General features: G+C 44.8%; 2 protein-coding genes across 2 annotated transcripts in view; one reads left to right on the top strand and one right to left on the bottom strand.

The window, feature by feature from the left end:
- Positions 1-19,730: 19,730 nt before the first annotated feature.
- Positions 19,731-22,731, top strand: part of T265_03345 (hypothetical protein) — a gene marked incomplete at both ends in the record, with an annotated part of 7,806 nt that continues 4,805 nt past the window's right edge. Inside the window, one exon of the mRNA XM_009167806.1 lies at positions 19,731-19,776. Within this exon, the coding sequence (XP_009166070.1) occupies positions 19,731-19,776 (46 nt within the window). The remainder of the gene's footprint in view (positions 19,777-22,731) is intronic.
- Positions 21,465-22,731, bottom strand: part of T265_03346 (hypothetical protein) — a gene marked incomplete at both ends in the record, with an annotated part of 2,337 nt that continues 1,070 nt past the window's right edge. The window contains one exon of the mRNA XM_009167807.1: positions 21,465-21,623. Coding sequence (XP_009166071.1) covers positions 21,465-21,623 — 159 coding nt within the window. The remainder of the gene's footprint in view (positions 21,624-22,731) is intronic.

The following is a 22,731-nucleotide window of genomic DNA, read 5'->3' as shown; positions in this document are numbered from 1 at the left end:
CACGATTGGAAAGTTGATTGTATATTATGTCCTTTCTGTGTGGGAAGAGAAACCAACAACCTCCCCGATGAATTTTGATGATGATCTATATCAGATTTGCCAATGGAGGGTGGTGACTGCATCCCCCACTCACTTGTCACTTGACTCATCCCAGTCTGCTGTTTGGCTCTAGCGTGCATCGATGCCCTCACATATTATGACCCATTGCGAAATCTTCGTTATGCATAATCTTTCTTACACCATCTTTCCTTCTATCTCCAAACAGGTGTGGTCGCGTTTGCTTGGGAACAGACTTAATATTGACCTACCTTTGTTCAGTCAATGTGTAACGCTAAGCCGAGAACGACTGCGTTCACCTGGCAACTACAACCTGATATCAGCTCTCTCTCAGTCAGGGACCTTAAAGACAGATTCTTTAAGTGAAACTTATGTCCCACGCGACTGTTCACTCTGTTCTCGCGTACTTGGGAACCTCAATACAACACCGCTGAAGCGCGAATTGAGTCTAACCTACCAGACTGGGCTTGCCGCTACTGTTAGTACTCCATCAATCGATACTCCGCTGAATGCGGCACAAATACTGGACCCCACTCGACTGAGGTCGAATTGTTCATCTTCGCACCAGTCTCCCCTTCAGAGTGACCGAACTTCATCTTGCACGCACTTCGGTAAGTTGAGTCGGATTTTCCCGTAGTATCCTGTAAAGGAGAACATAGAAGCCTGGATCTGCGCTTGAGCCTCAGGAATTATGATGATTTCTTATCATTTACTTACTACAGTGAGACTGGCAAACAAATGAAATGAAATGAAAACCTACCTGCAAACGTCTAATTATTTGAATCTGTGACTCATTGGCATAATTTAAAAGAGTGAAAAGCCTGTTTTATATCTACCTTTGTAGTAACTTCGATAAACTTCACCAATCTGACCTGTAGGTTAATGCGAGTAACAACGTAGCTCCTCCGGCCAACTGGTGACGAGGCCGAGACCGTTGGTAAGATGGGTGTATTTGTTCGTAGCGTCACGCCGACACAGTCCGTGTGTCCAAGTGGTCCGTACGCATCGGTCGCACTGGCTTGTTGTGAAGGCGGTTAGTGAGCCTGAGTGTTGGGCTCTGGAATACCTTACATTTCTGAATGAAATTTTTAAGTGTCACTTGATTATAACCACATTTGTATCTGACAGGCCTTGTGGCTAAATTTGATACCCACAGAGTCACAAAAACAGTAAATCTGCTTGGCCCCCAAGTGGAGAATAGTGTAAATCTGTCGAGCACGATTCTCGGCCTCAGAATGGATGCCGTCCAACCGAAAACGACCGCTGTTTACTTGGAGTGAATGTCTGGAGGTGTAGGCACCTCCCTATCCACATTTACTCTTTTCTTTACAATAAGGCTTTCAAATAAATCATGGTTGTACGGCAGTGAAGCATCGGTGTTGAACACTGATGTCATGCTGTCGATGATGATGATGATGATGATGGAGGAACCCACGCAGATTGCTACTCACAGTGTGTGAAAACCTTTAAAAATACATAGGTGGGATAGTGGTTGACAGTAACTTTTCGAAAAACATTTATATCCTGTCAGTAACCTTCTCTTTCCATCCCTTGAGACTCGTTGCATTTACCCGGAGTTGATCCGTCCCCCCTCTATTGTGATTTTTATCCTCTGCTCTGTAGATCGTACTACGAGCCTTCATGCTATCAAGTTGGATGTCTCGCGTACATTTCCAGCACTGGGCCTATTCCAACCGGGCAATCCGCTACACAGTCCGTTGCATGACCTCTTGGCAGCCTACGTGGCCTACAAGCCGGAAATTGGTTATGTCCAAGGGATGTCATTCCTTGCAGCGATCTTGCTGCTTGTCATGGACAACACATTTGAGGCGTTTGTCATGTTTGCAAACATTCTAGAACGACCTTGTCACCGGGCATTCTACAGTCTGGATGAAGCCGAGGTACTTTCATGTTAATTCTTAATCCTTTTCCAATTGTGTTCTTTGGGTTCCTCTATCACTCGTACGGACATATTGCCTTTCTGTTACAAAGTCGGAAAACGAATCGATTTAAAGTGTATATGCATATCTCACTCAGTGATTGTGTGATGCTTTGATTCACTTTTCGGACTTCTCAAGCTGTTTAGACGAAGCATTCTCCGGCATTTCACATCCATCTAGGGGAATACATAAACCTTCATTCTAATGTAACAGCATCGAGGTCTTTACTCAGTTTCGAATGAGATTCTCTTCGGTATCCAATGGCCATTAGAGCGGCGATGTTTGCTCGTTCTCGGCAGGTTTCCTGCTTCTTCCATTGAACGAAGAGCCGGATTTTACGGGAGCGTCGCGCATACAGATGTTTCCATATCGACCCATATACCTTCACTGCGAAACTTCGTCCATGCTGCGGTGTAACCGTAGCGCTAACCCAGAGAAGGCGTCCAGCAGGATGCAGTCTGTGTGAAATAGCGCTAATTTCTCAGCTCGCTCATCAGCCATATCCGCCATGCTGACGTTTCCTGCAGAACAACCAACAAAGGCCCAAAGCAAGTCAAGAACCTGCACAGTGCACAATATTTAAATTATATGCAACGGCAACACTGAAGATATTCCAACCCCTGGACACTGCACACACAACCAGAACTAAACAGATACTGTGAGACAGTTGGCTGTTGGCTGCGTATTTGCAACCAATCTGAGTACATATGTTTGTTAGATCGTGTTTAGGCCGTTATGCCGCGTTGAGGTCACGGTACAGTTTGAGATGACTGGAATTTTCTCACAGTTCGCGCTCCCACTTACCGAGTTTTCGCACCAGTCGTCTGAATTTCCACCTACCTCCAAACCTGCTGCAATGATTTTCAAACTCACTGAACTTCAGTGGTCACCCCGGCTTTCCACTCGTCGCTTAGCTACTGCTAACGTCTCAGTTCAGTTACTAATTCCAGCTCGCCATAGCTCAGTGCTTAATGTGTGAATCTACTCACCGAAAGGTCCGTGGCTCGAACACAATCTCTGCATCTCGACTGCTTCTGTCTCGACTTGGGCAACCTGACAGTATCTCAGCGCTCGTGTTTGCTTCGGCTGGCGTTGAACCTAGATACCGAAAGGATGTCAGCTGAACGATCATTTATGTACATACATATTTATTTATTCAATTTCAATCTATTCAGTTTGCAGTGACGAAGCCACCGCTACCCGCACGAAAGCTACTCAAGTTACATTGATCACAGTGCACATCCAAAACCAGATAAAACACTAGGTATACGCCTCGTATTTGAACTGCAATTTTTTGTACCATCTACCCGTAAAATTATCCGTTCTCAGTTATCTCCTATTATCATTTATTTTTGAAGAGCATGGTCACAAACATAAAAAGTGAGTGCAAGCGATGAATGCGAAAGAGTAACAGGAGAATATGGGAGAAAAGAGAGAAACGTCTCATTCGAAATCATGCCAAGGACAGTGCTCCGTTTAGTCTCTTCATGGGGCAGTGACTCATCTGATTTCTGTATGCTCTGGCACTGAACGTGCACCCGCAACTCACATCCAACTGACACTAAAGGATTTCTCTGTTCACGTCTGCACCACAGGTGCTCGAGACGAGTGAGGTCAGCCTATGCACGAACAGCATACTCGAACATAAAATATTTCTATCGAGCTTTCTTCTGGTCGAACGTGTACGGCAACCGTACACGTCGCGAAAAAATAATGGAAGCAGTCATACTGCTCACGATTATTTCGCTCTCCTCAATGGAAATGGATTATCCCTGGTCAGCAGGTGACAGATTCCATCCCACTAAATCCCAGGGTCTAATAGAAATGAAGCTAAAGAATTGAAATGTAAAGCAAAACATTTGATCAACTGGTGTGAGTACACTATGAAATACTATCGGATGCGGAAAGGAAATTAAAAAGATGACTCTACGATGTTTTCGTTTTGTTAGCGATTTCGATCAAACTTTCCTTGACATTCTATTTCAAAGCAGGTCATTTTGCTGTACTTCCAGTGATTGCCACTTCACCAGTCCTGAATCAGGACAGTTATTAACCTCGTTTTAGACTCGTATGCGACCGGATCTCCTTACGATGTGTTTTACTGACTCGAACTTGGTTAGAGCGGCATATCAACACAATGGAACAAGAGTTCTCCCGTTTTTATGCAACAGGTGTGAGCCACTGCGCTATCCTTATCAGCTATTTCCCTGTCTCATCATGGCCACCAGCGACGATACTAACTTCCTCATTGTCTGCATGTACCTACTTATCCAACATTTTTCCTTTATGAACAGATTTACCAAGGAATGAAAATGTTGTAGAATGTGCTCGTGATATAAGAGTTTCCTATATTTTGCCTGCATTTGTTGAGTTCAGTTACTCAATAGACCTGAATATGAAGCTACAAATCGAAACACAGGCAACCAGTTCTTGCCGCATAGGAGTAAGTTATATTGGCATGTGCGTTCGGAGGAGGAGGAAGAGGAGGATAAGTCCTGTGTTCAAGATTTTCTGAATTCACACTTCTCCATGACTTGTCTTTCAATTTGACTTTAGCTGTGTGTACTTGAAGTTTACCTGGCTATGGAAGAATACTTGTATGCTATCAAACATCCGACCACCGGTGCCTTTGTAGGATAGCGATAGTTAGTTATCCGTAGTTTATCTGCGATGAAATAGTGCACAGGCGGACAGTTGGTAACAATTCAAAGTCCAACCTATGTCTACCAAAGAGGGCGTTGTTTTCCATTCCACACTCCCTCGCCGAGAAATGTCTTGCGAGCAGCAGGCCGGGCCATGACATTGCGAGGTGAAAGTGGCTGCCGTCAAACAGGATGGTGTGCAATCTTCGTGCACTCATGTCTAGAGGCCATGTGACTACTGAATGATTTGGAACTCCTATGGGGCGTAACCGGTCCTAATCGCGTACATGCGGTCACCTTTTAGCCGGTTTACCTGCCATATGTTTGTCTGTCGTGCGCTTGATTTGTTTCTGGGGTTCGCGGATTATGTTGGATTGACCTCACTGGTGGTGTCCTACTCCGACATGATACTTGTTTTTTTATCGTTTTTTCCTAAGGACGTTGGGTTTCTTGCTCTAACTTGTAACTCCGCTCTGCCCACTTAGAACGTTTTTTCTTACCTTTGTATGACCGTGCTTACATCGAACATATTGCAACTAATCATGATTTTCCCCCACTAACACACGAACTAGTATATGGTCATAACAATCCTGCTATGGCCAGCTCCGACATGATTACCATTGTCTGAGTGGACCAGCCAGAGCAGATGGAGCTTGTGGTTACCCTTTGAAATGTAAGAGTAGGCTCGATTCCCAGTACTGATTCTAGTCTGAATCTTTTCGCGTACTTTAATCGTGTTTTGAGAAGTGTTAAAGCCATCAGTGCGTTGGCTTGCCTCCCAAACTTCCGTCGTTTGAAGTTATGACCCGACCCTTAGAAGTTTTTTTGTTGTATTGTATTGCGTAGCGTGTCCCTCTGGAGGCAACCCCGTGGATGTCCCGGGGTAGGTGGTACGACATCTAGTCGAATGGTCTTCTTAGGAGCATTCCCTTTTTTGGCTTGCGATCTCTCAATTGCTGAACGAAGAGATCATTACGGAATTCCCACTTTCTTATACTCACCGATTTCTGTTCGTCAAGGTGAACCTTGCTTCGTTGGCAAAATGATGACTATGAAACTGCCGTCATCTCTAGACTCGCTCTATTTCCTGCCGAGAGCAGTGTCATTGAGTGCGCATCCGAGTTGCAATGCAATTAGTTTGCATTCCTGCAGATGGTAGTCAGTGGATATCTGCGCATCCTCTGAAACCACTCACTTCTGAGCAATATCTTCCTTTCTGACAATGACCATGAGCGGAAGCCCGGATGACCAGGTCTGAAACTCACTATTTGCTTGAAACTTTCAGCATCAATCCTTTAGGATATGTCCAAAACCTGCTTCCTTTGGTGGTCCTTCGGGATAGAATACATGTATTCTTTCTTCAGGGAAAAAGTCATTATTCCAGTCCCAGCTCGTCTTTCGCCCCCCCCCCAAAAAAGTCATCCAGTCCCAGCTCGTCTTTCGCCCCCCCCCCACAGTGTATTTTTTGATATCTTAAAAACGCTTGTTTTGCTTTCGATCCACCGTCCACGTTTGAATGCGGCTGTCCGTAAAGGTCCGCACTTTCTCCTCGAAAGCACAGAACTTGGAGCACGATTTTGGAACTGCTACCTTCATATCTTTTCGCGAAATGATCAAAGATCCAAATTAAACATGGGGATATCAATGGAAAAAAAACTTGGTTGTTGTTTTCACTGTTTCTGCACGAAAGCCATCTAGCAAACTTTGCTTCTTGGTCCAGGAAATGCAATAAAATCCATTAGAGAATTGGACTACTTGCGAACAACCAAGCGTTATTCCACACTTTTCTCTATACTCCTCGTTTGGTGGATTATGAAGCTTATGAGATTTGGACTCGAAGGTTTTCCAGCTGTGAGAAAAATGTGTTTCAGAAAAACAATCCATTCTGCGTTTTGTCCTGATGAGTCTTAAATGCGACGAAGCACGCTACTCCTTGCTTTCTGAGATTAACCACACCCTGTTTTATAATTGAGACTTTCAAGTTTAAGTCACATAGGCTTGTTGATTAGCAGGTTGTACACGAGGACCCTTAAAAGTTCGGAACAATAGTTAGTTAATCAGTCAAATCTCGGTGCATACACTAAACCAAGAAATCAGTTTGATCCTTACATGCCATATGCATGAGCGTGGATAGTGACCGCGATGGCAACGTCTTCAATGCGTAGCCTCTCTTTAATCGATGAAGGATATTCATTGACCGTTACCCAAATGCAAGCGAATGCTACAAAGCGACTCCACAAATTCCGTAATAGGTCTCACTTTTCAAGAAACGCGAAGCGGATTTACGAGAAAACATACTACTCGCATGCGCTATCAGTACTATCCACGGTTACACCAGTAGCTGGCGTGACATCGGAGATTATCAAAAAGTGAAGTAACTGACAAATCCGTGCATCCTTTTTCTGCTCCGTCCTGCTGACTTTGATCTATACCTTTTCGATTTGAGTCAATCCATCGTCAGACTAGATATTACAATGTGTCGCACCTAGTTTGCTCACGTCTACACACTACTTTGCTTCTTTAGTGGCGTAATGTAGGTGTCTGTGGCCCACCGGCGCAGATGATATACAAACACTCATGACGAACAAAGTCATCGTTTGGCTGTTGTACGCATGTTCCCTTCTGATGGTTAGGGATTACTTTTCTATGAAATATAAGTGGGTCGGCGGCAAATGCAGATGCAGAGAACGTACGTTTGCTTCGCTTATGTACTTGGTTGTATGTTGTGACGCGATGGAAATGTAAAATAGCTGATTAACCTCACACCACGGTGTTGAATTTCATTCGGTGAAAAGCACAAGTTTTAGTGATAGCTAACATATTAGATACAAACTGCTATCCATCGTGATGTGGAGTAAGTAAGTAAGTAGACGTTTCATCCAAGCAGTGAAAAAGGTCATCGTGATTCGCTGTTTACTTTCTATCTGTGGGCAAATTTTTTTCCAATTTTTTAAACTTTCATTAAGACCAGTTTACTCAATGAGCCACGCCTAAAAATCTCTCTTTTCGTTATTTATACGTCTTTTTTATTTTTATCATGTTTCTATTGTTCATTCCTAATTGTTCCATTTAATCGCATGATGGGCTTGTTTAGGCACGTCTCTCGAGCGTGGACGATAAATCTGAAAACTAGGTTCTGCATTAGAGGATTTAAATTATATGGGGACATGGAGCAAGTCGAAATCAGCATAATGAAATTTTGCAGTTTAAATCTGAGTAAAAACCGAGATACCACGAAAACGACTACGTTTTCTACCGATACTTCTACCTATTTAAGTTGTTCGATTTTCACTTTCCAGATTCGCATTTTCGAGGATATTCTGAAGTTTCATGCAAATTGGAGAACGCTGAACACACTCCAATCATGACAAATCACACACTCGGCCTAAAATGTTCAAAACACAGTCGAGTTAAAGGTAACTAAATGAACCAGGCTTCAGGGCTTCAGAGGTAGCACCTGAAGGCAACGTAAGCTGTTTCAATTTGCTCCATGTCTCACCTTTCCAGTGCATGTTGGGTAAATACTAGAGCCTTTCAGTTTTTGGGAAACAAGACACTCACCTGTTTTACTTTCTACCCGAAAGATAACGAATCTGTTCTTCAAACCGCTGTTTTTTTATTGACCTTGTGTCATATCGGTGACTCCAGTGTGGCTCAGTGGGTTATGGAACCATACACGCAGGCCATTCCGCACAATAAGCTTCGGTCTCTCCCAGTTATTGGTCCATTTCCGAACCACTTAGCTGTTCGCTTCCCTGCATGCACTTTTGTCTTGAGCAACTTGGAATTCCACTCTGTTTCTTTCAGTTTGTTGTCCACTTCCGCGCATTCGACGAAACACTTTCCGTATGCATGCCAGGACTGTATCTCCACTTCAAACGAGTTGGTCTTGAACCGAACATGTACCTGTTTGACTGGCTCTTCACCGTGTTCAGGTAAGTTGACGTTTTATGCTGGGTGTTTCTAGTCAAAAACTATGCAGAATCCTTTTTTGTTTGCAGTATGTACTTCTCGAACTGGATAATGGTGAACCTAAACAATCCTCACATGGGACAGGAACGACCATGGAATTATTACAACAAATATTTTCAACAGGAACAGTTCACGCCAAAGGTTCGTGACTTGTCAACGAAAAGCTGTGCGGGTGTGTGTGTGCCGAAAGTTACATACTATTACGACTAGCACCTGTCTGTTTGTAGCTGGAAACAGGAATTGTCCGCTTTATATGAAGTGACCTGTCCTGCGTGTTTATCATCAGGCTTCGTACACAAATTTTGCCCATCATCATCATTAACAGGAACACCAAATGAGAACACTGGCGCTGCCGCACATGTCAGTTTATTTAAATAAAGACCTATAATGGGATGAGGAAAAAATCACGGCAGAGAGGGTGACCTAGGGCCAGCCCGTAACAAGCAGACGGGACCTTACCATGGCATGACGGTTTGTGTGCTTCTGTGATCCACTGAACTTTACAGCGGGTGTTCTCGCATAGCAGATTGGTCATCGCTTAGAGGTCCGACCAACACAGTCTCCCAGCCTTCCGGGTCAGAGGTTCGAACAAGTGTGCGACGTGCACTATGAAAATGGAAATGCACTTACCTTTCCCGCCAAACACCGCTAGCTGGCAATCAGGCTTTTGTGGTGGAGGATTTGGTGGGGGACCATAATCGTCCTCCTACGCAGGTCTGGCGCTCCGACAGTATCCCAGCTCACGCATAACCATACTACCTAAAGCTAGCAATAACCTCATGCCGCATCGGCTGCCGTATGGTGTCATCTGGGTCGCTTTACTTGCTTTATACAGCAGGGTAGATAAGCGAAAACAGGCTATTGATGACGGCTTACACTTTCACGTTCCCCTCTATTCCAAGTTCGAATACTCTCCCCGCAGGTCACAGCGCTACGAGTGACCGCTTTGTTTCTCGTGAATCACCCTCCTGTAGGTTCTGTACATCCGACTTCAGCAACAATCCTAAACACTTCGAGTGTTGTTTTTAAACCCGAAAAGTTGTATACTTAGCTACCTTTAATGTTCGCATGCTGAAGCAAGCAGGATAATATATGGCACTTGCTCGTTCTCTGGATTCCCTCTGCATTCATTTATGTTGTCTGTCAGAAACAAAGATACTAGATGCAAGCACTCTAATTGGGCTAACTACCTTCTCGCCCTCTTCCAGATTCCGGCTTTGCACCTCTAGTGATGCGAAAGCCGCTTCAGCTGCATGTGCAGCAGTTGGTGCTGTGTTGACCGACCGAGCGGAAGTGTCTCAAATTGATTGGCCACTCGTTGATAGTCATCTCTGCCCGGTTTGTTTGGCAACGTCTGTGAAAGAACTTCGAGGAAGTGCGGTCCATCGCTGTCCTTCTACTGTTTGTGGTCGTCCCAACCGCAACTATGAATCAGTCAAAGACAGTTTTGTGACACCCTAGGTGGTCTACAATGACAGATATGGTTGTGGTTTTTTCTGACATGAACTTTCACGTAGGTGGACTGAACACTGATGTGGCCCAATTGGGTGGTCGTCTTGGGTTCGGTACGATACACACGGACAATAAAGATCGCCCGCTTCAGATGTGTGCTGATCACATACTGTTCCTTTGCACTGTTGTTTTACGCTCTTGCGGAAATCGCTTGACCACGTGGTGTTTAGCAAACAAACATTCGCGAACCGAAGTAGATCACATCGTCATCAGTTAATGGTTGTCGGGGTCGGTTAGTGCTTGCCGCTCGTTCTGGAACATCAGCATGGACTCCGATCACGCACTTGTCCGCTGCTACTTTCCATTACATTTTTCAGGTCCACACAAGACGCGCACACCTTGCTCAGCCTTTGAGAAGCTAGTGGACCTAGATATCAAACGAACCTATCCGACAACTGGCTCGCCTGCCAGTTGTCGGATATCAAGCACTCACCCACGGTCCATTTAGACCGAGAAGCTTGTTGGACCTGAAAGGCCGAAGAAGTGAAAATTGTGAGAAATGCTGGGACATTTGCAATCGGTTCCACCTGATTCGTTCAATTGGTTCCTGGAAGTCTCTTGTCAGCGAAGTTGTCAGTGACCGAAATTTCTTTTTGCTATCCGATAACAGTTGAGTTCGCCACCTACTTCCGATGCTGAATGCCGGCCTCCAACATATAGCTGGACTCTGAATATCGAGCTACTTTGACCTTATGAGTGTCCGAATGTATATCTCTATTCAAGCGTCGTCGTCCTCCTCGTCCCAAACAGCTTTCACTTCCTCTGCTCAAGGATGATAACTTCCTCAGTCAAAGCCTCTCCAGCTTATTTGAGTCTTTATAGGAGAAAAAGCGTCCCAGGCAACTCGGGTGACTCGATACTAGTGCTCTGTTTCAAAAAGTTTACTCGCACTGAATGTAGTAACCGCAGGAGCATCAGTTTGACTTGTAACAAGGCTTCTGACATTTGATTCTTGGTCGTCTTTCGGTGACACGCGAATCCTTGACCCGTGAGCCCGGAACAGCTTTCGGATCGGTGAGGAACTGCGTGGAACATATCTTCACACTGCGTTAGGTATCATATGTACAGAAGACCAACAATATTGGTGGTACTTGACATAAAAGGTGAGTTCGATTCCGTCGGTTGTTTACCACGCTTGCTTAAAATGGGATGCCCCAGAGGATGGTGAACGTAATCCGGTCACATCTAGGTGTGAGAGTATATAGTGAACTCTATCAATATTTCCAACAAAACGTGGTGTCCGGCAAGGATGTTCACTTCCCATTTTTGTTCAGCTTATTCATCGATAAAATACTGGGGCGAGCTCTTTTGAACCACGGTGAGAACCTTGTCGCTCTGGATTACGCAGTCGACATCATCCTCATCTTTGAAGACGAAAACCAAACACACCCACTGTTGAAAAAACGGAACACCGTCATATCATCTTTCGCAATGCCCTTTCACCGGAGACATGCTTCAGAAAGTGCACCCTCCGAATATGCCCCTTTAAATTCAAGGAGAAACAGTGGAGGTTGTGGAGAATTTCACTTAGTTGTAGTTAGCTCTGACGGAAGTGTCTGTGCACTAATCTCGAAGGCTCCAGTCATGTTTACCGGTGTGCGTCACGTGCGGCGTCAGAAACACTGATCACTGTGTCTCACTGGGCGTGTGTACCTGGCTACATACAGTAGGGGATGCATTGTTGCATGGTTGTGAGAGATGGCTTCTGTGGACAAGTGATGTGACCACCGATGCCTTAGAAGCGTTGCTGATGTCGTGTGGCGCTAACGAATTCCTAACGAGGCAATTATAAAACGGGTATCCGGTTATGGAGCAGGTCTTTCAGTCGCGGAAAACATCCAATCCCATCAGTCGCAATGACTCGGTCATGTGCTATGCATGCAGAAACATCGCCTACTACGAATAATGTTCTCCCTGCTTCTCTCAGAATAGCATGAACTGAAATGTTGACAACCTGTGATTTGGCATAAGGGTGTGAAAGAAATTACGAATTGTTTTGGTATAGTTTCTGCGGCCCACCTTCATTTGAATTTTTTCTCTCTTCTCACAGAGTCAATGAAACGCACGATTGTTACCTATCTTTCGCTGACTCAGCCTTTTGGTGACTTCACTTTAGGTTACTAGGAAGGGCCTTTAAATACCGTTGGTATCTACTTCCTTTTGCACTGAACAACCATTATCACCTATCCGTATTACAAAAGGTTCCAAAATATGTGGATTCATCTGCTGATGGTCTTTAATCAGGTTTCGTCCTCATTTGATGTATTTGTATATGATGGTGTATATGATGATGACAGGAGGACGAATGTTCAAAATGAGAGTGATGTGAAACTGAACAGTATTTGTATATCTTCCAACAACTGTGTCGTCTGTGCCCAACTAAATTCTTTAAATGTCAATTTCCAGGGTTTGTCTGTCTGGAGTTTTCTATATTGTGCTATAACTGCTTTTCCAATCATGTGAGCTGACTATCTGCGCACGGCCTTGTTCTCGAGTTCCATTAAAAAGAGTTGAAGTCGTTGCCATATTGATAGCCTAATCGGTCGTAGTCCTTTCTTGGGTCAATGCGAATGAAGCTCGAAAGTTTGCTAGATTCACTTTGAGGAAATCACCCTCAGTGTAGTCAGTCATGCAGCAGTATTAAGTACTTTGTGGATCATTATCAGACACGGAGCAGCTCAATGTGTTACAGAGATGACAGGATGAAATAATCAAGATAAATTTCCCAGTATGCTTTTATGATGGGACTGTACAGCAATTGCTTTATTGTTCACTTCAATTTCCAGCCGAAGTTTGCCTCTGGAGACGGACATGCGCGTATGGGATCTGTTCTTTCTAGACGGTGAGGTGGCCTTGTTTCGAGCGGCTCTTGGTGTACTCCATGTGTACGAAACTCAACTGTTAAATAGCAACTTCGATCAGTTGGCAACCTTTCTCACCAGTCCGTTGCCTTCTGATTTATGTGCCGATGAACTGGTATGTTTCCGTATTTTCTTCTCGGGCTTGATCATGTATGGAGAGTTTCTTTGGTGTGATGATTTCGTCCTGTAAGTGAAGCCAATGTATGCTGAAAAGCCGAGAAGCACTGTACAACTGTTTCATCCTTATTGGGAATCATCAGCAGTGCGCATCTCAAACCCGCGACCTCCCGGCTAGTAGTTTGAACACCACCCGATGTGTGAAACTTCTATCTGAGAAGTCGTTGCTCGAGGAGCCAGTCAACACGTGTGACCGCGTGATGTGGATCCCGTGATTGAAGGATGAGCGGCGCTATATCCTGTCTAAGTGCGAGTTAATCACACTGCCACTCGTGGCCGAACGGTTAAGTGTCAAACTACCAGCCGGGAGGTCGCGGGTTCGAGACTCTTCGGAGTTTCGTGAGATGCGCACTGCTGATGATTCCCAATAGGGATGAAACAGCTGTACAGTGCTTCTCGGCTTTTCAGCATAGATTGGCTTCACTTACAGGACGAAATCACCACAAAAATCCCAAATCTCCTCACACTACCAAGTTTCTTTGGTGTATGTGTAGCATACCCACCTCCTATTGGTTAAGATCTATGTAGTCATTTAAGACGCTTTGCTTACCAAGATACTTTTATCCCCCAACTATTTCAGTAGGCCCCAATTTCTTCTCCTATACGGAACACCTTGTTTCGTGGAAATTCGGCTCATGCCAACAGGGCTTGCCGGGGATTGTTATTCCACCCTAATTTTCCAGAAGACTAATGGCATTTGAGTAGCTAAAACAACCGCATTGCTCAACTGATCAAAGGCACATGACAACTCCAGGACCTCTGGTGGTTTTTGCTTCCCAAAAATGCCGTGAAGAGTCTAATTTTACAGGATATCACCAACTGCCGATTAGCATTGAGTTTCACTGAGAACTGAGCTTCAGTGTGGACAACACCTTTTTTGGGGAGAAAACCTGCTTCTGCCTATTCGAACGCCTGGGTGGCTAAGCTGGTCTCATTTTCGGGAGCTCTGTTTATTTCATGTTAGCCAGGCACTTGATACTGAGAACTGGATATGAGGTCATAGTTGAGTTATCGATTAGAGTAAACTATATACTTATGTAACCCCTTCACCTATGAACATTTTTGAATACCTAAGAGGATTGTCATTTAAATTAGCCTGTGAATTAGGGACACGCCGTGAAGTTGAACGAGAATTATTAAACAGCTTCATCAGCCTGAAAACCTCCAAAAGCACTGTATTGCTATGTGGCGTTTTTTTCACCCGGCTTTCTCCACTATTCATCCCACCTTTTAAGCCCATTAGTTCAGTTTGTTGACATGCTGCCAGAGTGTTCTGTTTCGCCAGTCGATTGTGTGACCAAACTAATCATTTCTAGAGCCACGGGAGAGCAGTTGTATTACGGAAGGGCTTCCCACCCTTCTCATTTCAGCCAGCCACTATTCATGTAAAAGATCGCGAGAAATTAAACCCGGGAAGGGTATAATCTTTTTCTTGGATGATATTGAAAAAACAGGTGACTCGTCAATACAGCTGTTGGTCACTCAGTACAAGACTCATGGTATGCTGGTTGAAAAGAGTGAAATCATGCTCCTTCGAATATCAACAGCTTCAGATAGCTCAGTGGTTAAGGCGCTGAACCACTAAGTGGGAGGTTTTGGTTCGCTCTTCCACTCTGGTTCTTACGTTGTTACTGTCGAGGTGTGAGCAGCCAGACAGTCTCAAACTCTCATACTTCCTTTGATTGACATACCAAAAGGATTCAGCAGCTGAACGGTTTTCCTTGTTTAACCCGTCTGCATTGCATAAAGGTGAATATGGGAACCCATAAACGGTCCCCGCGTGCCCATACAGGAAACACGGCAATGTCTAGCACACTTTTATCTGAAAAAGTCGCTGGATTTATGGCGTTCGAATGGTCCACTGGTTCGACAGCTTGCAGCAATCCCTGAATAGATTACTCACTGTCCGTTAGAAGATTGCAATGTAAATGCTGTCTTTGTTCCACGTTCGTTTACTATCACTTCGGAGAGTATTATTTCGCAAATGCAGCTGATATACTGACCCCCTACATTAGTGCACCCTTCTTGACTGGATCGTACTTGGATTAGCCGGTAATACAGTATGCACACAGAACCGCATGTTCTAGCCTTCCATGACCGAATTACCCATTAGAAATGATAGACCAAAGTATAGGTTGAACCAACACCCGAGGAGTCTATATTTATCTATTTTCCAATAGGCGCATTTGTTCTCGTTGTTGTACGAATAGATATTCGTGGTAGCTCATTATGTTTAGTGGGTCCTGTTCAGATTTAGCTAAATGAAGTGCACACCACTCCCCAATGACTTAGATTTGCGAGTGCTGACAGCCATTACATTGGTTTACCATGTTGAGCTTGCGTGTGTGATTCACGGATATCCAGGCTTGTTGAATATCCAGGACATTCACTCTAGACGAGTTGGAAATTTCCATCCCTCTCTCACGAGACCTGTTAAGAGACACGCAGAGACTGATGAAATTTTGCAACTGTAGTGCATCCAACATGCGATACTGAACATATAGGTCTAAGCTCTCGAAGGTGTTTCATCGGGGGATCAGTGTACTGTATATACCATTGTGAGGCCCATTTTCAACGATTGCATCTGTGGCTTGAGACTGGGGACAGTCAGTTACATTATTGTTTGATTTTATTCATTGGTCCTAAACATATCTGAGCACGCGTTGCAGCACAGGGAATGTAAGTCAATCACTGCTCTGCTCTCACCGTCTTATTCGTCTAAACCTAACCAACGCGAAAAGACATGTTGATGCATCCAAAATGGCTCTTTGTGGGAGTTTGCTAAGTCCACTCCCAACCTGTCTATTTTTATATTATTGAGTAGGATTAAACTCTTTATCCTCACTCCGCAGATATGAAACATGTTGGCATATCAGAAGGCCACCTGGAAACTGACCTCACATTGGTGGGTACCAGTTGGGGCGAGATGGACAAAGTGGTTAGAGCACAAATTCACTGACCGGAAGGTCCGTGATTTAAACCTGACCTCTGCTTCTCGACTTCCCCTGTCTAGGCTTGGGCGACATGGCAGTATGCTAACCCTCGTGCTTCCTTCGGGTGGCATGGCAGATAGGCACCGAAAGGGGACTACAGCTGAGGGTTTTATATTCGGTGGGTACCAGTTGCTCAGTCTTTCCAGTGTGCGTGTAAGTCCGGTTATTTCACCCCTGATCGTCACCCATGGCGATCGGAACGGTGAACAGTCAAACGTTGTCCTCAACGTGGTGTTATTTCCTATTCAACCGGCAGTAAGTACGTTGCCATGTTATAGGACCGAAGAAATTACTGGGAAGAGCGCCTCTAACACGTACTGTATTTATAGAGTTTTCTGATATAATATGCCTAAATGACACAGAATTGTCTTTAGATTCTGTTTGACATGTTGCATCACTATACAGAAAAGTATTTTGATTACCTGAAAATCAGGCGGTTCGTCTATATTTTTTCGTGCCTTAGGCGAACGCTGTGATTTCTATTGTTGTGAACTAGCCAGAGCAATTGTTCAAACACGAGTGATGTGCATGCAAATTCAACAAACATATGCGAATGTCCGTTACTTTTTAATTGACCTTCGGGCGTATGTCCGCGAAACATTGGAAGAATGGACACGCTTCACTTAAGGACACTAGTTCCTCGATGAGTTTTTGGCTTTTGATGGATCTAAATGTATCTGTAGTTTTTTTACTGCACGCAATTTGAAGATAACATTAGTGGAGGAATCTATCAGATGTCCTGCTTCATAGGCTTATGTGTCCGCCGGCTTGTAGGTTATGCATATTGGTCTGGCAAACTAAGTAAACTAACCAGGACTGAAACAGCGCCGTAGCATATGCATGTGTTTGCAGATAATTCTTTTTCCTTAGTTAGGTCCATATGTTAACTTACAAAATCATTATTCCATGAGGTAAGTAACCCGGGCTGTACCGTTAAATGTTTTCCCTACGTACCGGTGGCCGAAAACCCCTTCTGTCAGTCTCCCCCCGGCTGTTCCGTCCAGATGGGAATCGCTGTCCATCGGCACTTGAAACTAGTTAAATAATGGGTTCCCCAAATGCAGTTCCAGATGTGAGTTAACCAAAGCCTCGTTTTTTGCTCTTTTTTGGTTTGGTGGCTTCTGTGGTGCGAAATTTCATCAGTGATCTATCCCTTATAGTACGTCCGCCTAAAAATACGTGTAGTTATTTTTATAAGGTGCGTTGTCTTCCCAGTGCGTTTAGCCGGCACCCTATGCAATAAGCTTGGTTCACACGCATGTACTGCCAGGTTCATGCTAGGTGACCAGTTCGGTCATGACCAGATTCAACTGGAGTAATGTGTGTCTGATTACGTTTCATTTTCTGTCAATCTTTCTGGTATAGGTTATTCGTTGTTTTCGTTTGGTGAAACTCCGCATTTTAACCACATGTTGATCTTCCCACAAATCCCACCCTCGTTTATCCGTAGGTTCGACACATGCGTTCAGTTCAACTGAAAAAGAAAACGTTCAACCGAAGACTTGCCCATATTAGGTCAAATCTGTTCAATAATCCCCCCTTCCAAAACCCTACGTGCACAAAGGCCCACAAATGCCATGCTAATAGTCATCGACGAAATACTTCAAAAATTTCTACGGACCAACACGTGTTCTTTGAATCCACATCGCAAAGTTCTTTGGAACCTGATGCACTGAGCAAATGGAAATTGACCGACCTGCCCGATAGTAACCCTCCCATTGGTTCTTCCCTTAGTCATGTGGACCACTCAGTCATCAGTTTGTGTTCTGTTTCCACTAGTTCCCGCTCCTCAAGCTTGGACAATGTGATCAACGAAGAAAGAGACCGTTCTGAGGAGAAAACAACACTGCGTTCACACGCACCTTCCAAATCCAAGGTGATGTCTGAACGAACTGACTCTGACACCTCCTCTTTCCCCACTTCAGCATCTGTGATATCAAGCTGCCACTCGTTCACACCAGCCATGAAAATCGTGCATACATCTGCTGTATGCCATCACCCTACACAGCTTTCTTCGAATGAGCCCAATATGGACAAGCTCGATCGCTCAGATCATTCTGGTTTAGGCAGTGGTTCCCCAAACGCTTCTGTCCACCGAACAGATCAGCGATTGCGTTCTTTCATGTTTCGTCTCGTTGAGCGCGTGCCTTAATCTTGTGTTTTTGAACATTGTATGACGTTATTTCTCATGTTTTGCTCACGGATTATGTTCACTTATGCTCCTACTAGTTCCATTTTTTTAACTAATTTGTTTTTCTATTCATTACATCTAGCTATACAGTTTCATCCTTTGTTTTCAATCCACAATTCATCAGCTTGCTGAGTAAATTATGTTTGATGTTGGGGAAATAATATGGTAATTTTTCACCCTATGTTATGAAGCCCCGCAGACCGCAATCCCCCTCCTGGGGAATTCTTACACAGATTTTGGCATCGGCCTGGTATCCGTCGCATCTTAGGTGCTCTCTGGCATTATTTTGCGCAGGTCGATGGATTATTGAGAAAGACAAATTCATGAGACTCAAGCTAGGTTTTGCCCCGGTGCGGTCCATACTGCCTTGTGGATCAGAAATGTGGCCTCTGCGCAAAGAGGACACATGAAAATTGTCTGTTTGACCATCAGTATATCCAAGGCATTGGTCGGGTCTGGTTGGAACATGGGATTAGCAGTGCTGAGGTTTTAAGAACGAACTATTCTGTGATAGATGAATTATTCACTCCTCATAGGTTACGCTGGTTGGGACATGTACTCCACATGCCAGAAGGCTATCTACCTCGCAGAGCTCTTTACGCCCAGTCCTGTACTGAGTGGAAGCGACCACAAGGTGGACGGCATGTGACCTGACACTGAAAACACTAAACAGTAAATTGAATCGGGTCGACAACTGCAGCCTCCCTGGATGCAGACTTCTGTCCTCAGCCTACCAACGGTTAGTGAAACTGGTAAAAATCGCCCAATGGCGCAGTCAGTGACGCTGGTGCGCCAAAGCTATCGCCGTCAATTCGTAGGTACCCAGTTCCTGAACATGTCATCGCCTCCTTCCCGGTAATCGAACCTGTGGCACATTGTTTATAGCTAAATTGATTGGTTGATTGATTGATTGATTGACGGCCTTACCTATACCTGAAGGATGTTAAGTGGTGCTACAATAGTTGGTGGGGTCAAACGATTGTTGTCTTTTCGGGCCAGCCCATTGACGTGATAAATAAATTCAGTTACTTGAATACTTATACGTTCGAATGTATCGGGTGAACGACAGTACCATCCATATTGCTTAGCGAATCAGAAACATGAACTTTTTGTGCAGAAAATATTGGAAAATTTTCAGTGTGCGGCCATTGATGTCACCGAGGTATTGGCCAGGTCTTTTTGGATAGTCAGTTTAGTACTGCTCAGTGGTTAGGATGGGAATTTACTGACCAGAAGGTCCGTGGTTCGAACCCGACCTCTGCCTCTCGACTTCCCCTGTCTAGACTTTGGCAGCCTGGTAGTATCCCAGCCCTCCTGCTTCTGCCAAGTGGCATGGTAGCTAGCCATTGAAAGCGTGTTACAGCTGAACGATTATCGTGTTATTAATGCTGTATAATCCTTACGGCTTTGAAAAGAACGAACTCTTCCGTGGTGGACGAGTTGGCGCAGCTTCTTAGTTTACAGTGGTTTGGGCATATACTTTGCATCCTAGAGTGTCATCTGTTCCTCCCGCCAGTATCGTGGTAACGACGGAGAGATGTTGGAAATGACCTTACGGTTGCCAGCTGCCTTACAAGACGATAGTGCCACCTTGATTTTGGTGATGCGACCAGTTCAGGCTTGCAAAACCCTTTTCAACTCTTTGGGGAATGTGATCGAAGCTGCTGCAGTGTCTACCCGGGGTGTTGCGTGCTGATGCAGTGATCTTTAACCGCCGAGAGGGATATTCTTTCAGGCTGCCCCTCAGACACATTTGGTCAAAGACCGGGTGTACGGGCACCTTGTAAGCAAAGCGTTCAATGTTGGCAACTTTAACGAACTTTTGTGCGCAAGCTCATTTCACTCCCGCTACAGAATCTTCATGAATTCCTGAAACGATGAGAGGCTGGTACTCATCTGAGCTTCCCCACTGCATAGAATGGTAGAACCCAAGTATCATAGTGCTGTGACGCGTTCAGTTTTGTCATATCACATACATAAGTCAACCTCTGGAGAATAATCGCCAGTCCGACGAGCTCTGCATTGTAGGCGCTCAGTCAACAATGACCTCTAGATTTGTCTTCGTAAATAAAGATAATCCCGTCAGCACACGCTGGTTCTGCAGTTCCGATGTGTTGCCTTCATTGGACATCAGTGTATCACTCCATTGGTCGTTGAATCGCCTAGTCCATTTCGAAGTTGAGTAACACTGGTTATGAAAACTAACGCTGTCATTCCGCAGACCATGTCAAACTCAGTTCTCTTCGTCACCAGCTTGAACTCGAATAGTAAGCAACGACGCGATTTGTTATGAGTTTCCTTTATACTTTATTGTAAGTTTGTTATTCGAAACGGAAGTATTCCACTCACCGTTTCTTATCACAGTGGTCAACCGTCAGATCTCTACTTTTGTAGCACAAAGCTGTTTTTGAGACTTGTTTTTACCAGAGACAGCGCGAGTAGACAGAGAAACCAAGCAAGGTCATAAAAATCCAGGGCTTTCTTCACATTGGAAACCATGTCTGACTCGCATGAAATATGGTCGTTTCTGGCAGGCGAGTGGCTTCACGTCGAATTATTCTGAAATCAGGAGACTTTATAAGGCGGGCCTGTAATGGTGACTTTCGCTAGTCTGTGCCGTTGTTTGATCTAACCAAAGCAGTTCTTCGGAGCTTGTTTAGATGCCTTGAATACGAACACTTATCACCCATCAAGATCAACTGATTTCCACGGTGGTTCGAACAGTTGGCAATCTGTTGATCAGCGGCAGATGAAATTGTCAATTGGGTGTCGTTATGCTGTGAGAAATTGGATATCTCGTAGAAAGTTGGAATTCGATCGTCGCTTGCATGGTGGTATGGTCCGATTCTCTCGTGTTACCTGTTTCAGCTCACTGTCGGGACCGATAATCTACCATTCATCCAAACTGTATTAGGACTCAGTCGTTTAGAGTGCTAGGAACGCATAAAATCAATAGCCATGTGATTCAGCACGGTGGATTAGGTCTGTCACTGTTCTCAGATCGTTATGCTAGACCGAATTCGTCCAAGGTACGGAACAGCTTTTGGCCGACCCACACTAGCAACCAGTTACCTGCGATCACATAAAGACGCGATATTGACCACACTTTGCAGCTCATCCTAAAAGCTTTCTTTGACGGTAGAGTCCACTCGAGAATTGAGTGCGTAGGCAGCAGTAACATTCAAGACGACCCGTAGCATGTCTGGGTTCCGGGATATGGCTTCATTTTGGACATGGTCATTCAAAGCAGAGGCGACCCCGTGGAGACGATTCGACCACTGGACGGATGTAATAAAGTCAGTAGTAAGCATTGATTCCCGCCAGAGGGGTTCGTATGACGACTGATTTTGGTGATCTGGTCCCAGCCAATCGTCTGATATCCAGCCGGTAGTCGTGATGACCACACGTGGTGTATCACTGCGGCCTTGCGAATTCCAACCGCCGATCTGAACAGATCTCTTTTTGTGTTGAGATTCCCAGCTCGCCCATCGGTCAGCCCCGACACTGGGTTAGCGCAGCGTGCACTGCTTCGTGGGAACACTGCAGCACCACGTAAGTTGATTGACTTTGACGAAGACCTCGGGATCCTGCTCACCAATGTTTATTAACGCTAAACAAAAGTTGGCTCAGTCACACAGGCAGTGGCGCCCCAGCAGCAGGAGCCCACGTTCCGTCAGTACCCCATTTATGGCTGCCTAACTCAGTTAAACCGAACGGTAAAGTTGCGTTGCTACATCTACCATCTAGGAAAAATTAGACCTGATTACAGTGTATAGACGATACGTGATTCAAACAAAATCGGTAAATTGTAAGGTTACTGGGATTAAATTGAATGCGTGACTGACCAAATCAGATTGATAGGTTTTCTACGAAACTACTAATGGGGGACAGATCACTTGCTCATGACGGTGGGAGGCAATTATTTTGCAGTAAATCTGACAGTTTCTACGAATGCCAATAACCAGCCGTAGGTCCGATGTCGGCCTTCAATGCAAATGATTTCTTGGTGCTGGGTGAAGATACTGACTGTCTGGGTGTATTTGATTCACTGAATAGATAATTGGAATGTTTGGTCCAGAATTTCCAGCAATAGTTCAAATGCGGTGTTTTTACGATCATGTGTACTCTAAATCGATGCTGTTTAACTGTTGTTCTGGGTATTCCGAGGCTTTCGCTTCATAAAGTGCCGCGTGTGATCCTCCGTCGCTAGCTCATTCGTCCAGCTGTTTTTTTGAGACCGTTGTGTTTTAGTGGAAATCTTTTAGCTCACTGAGTAAATCACCCCTAGGTTTGCAAAAGGTTATGACCAAGCTTATGACATTTCAACACAAACAACAGGCGTCGGTTGAACCCCCGCCCCCCCCCCCCCCCCCCCCCGCGCAGCAC

This window comes from Opisthorchis viverrini, assembly GCF_000715545.1.
Source record: "Opisthorchis viverrini unplaced genomic scaffold opera_v5_46, whole genome shotgun sequence".
Taxonomy (NCBI): Eukaryota; Metazoa; Platyhelminthes; class Trematoda; order Opisthorchiida; family Opisthorchiidae; genus Opisthorchis; species Opisthorchis viverrini.
This window is presented reverse-complemented; position numbering and strand designations above follow the sequence as displayed.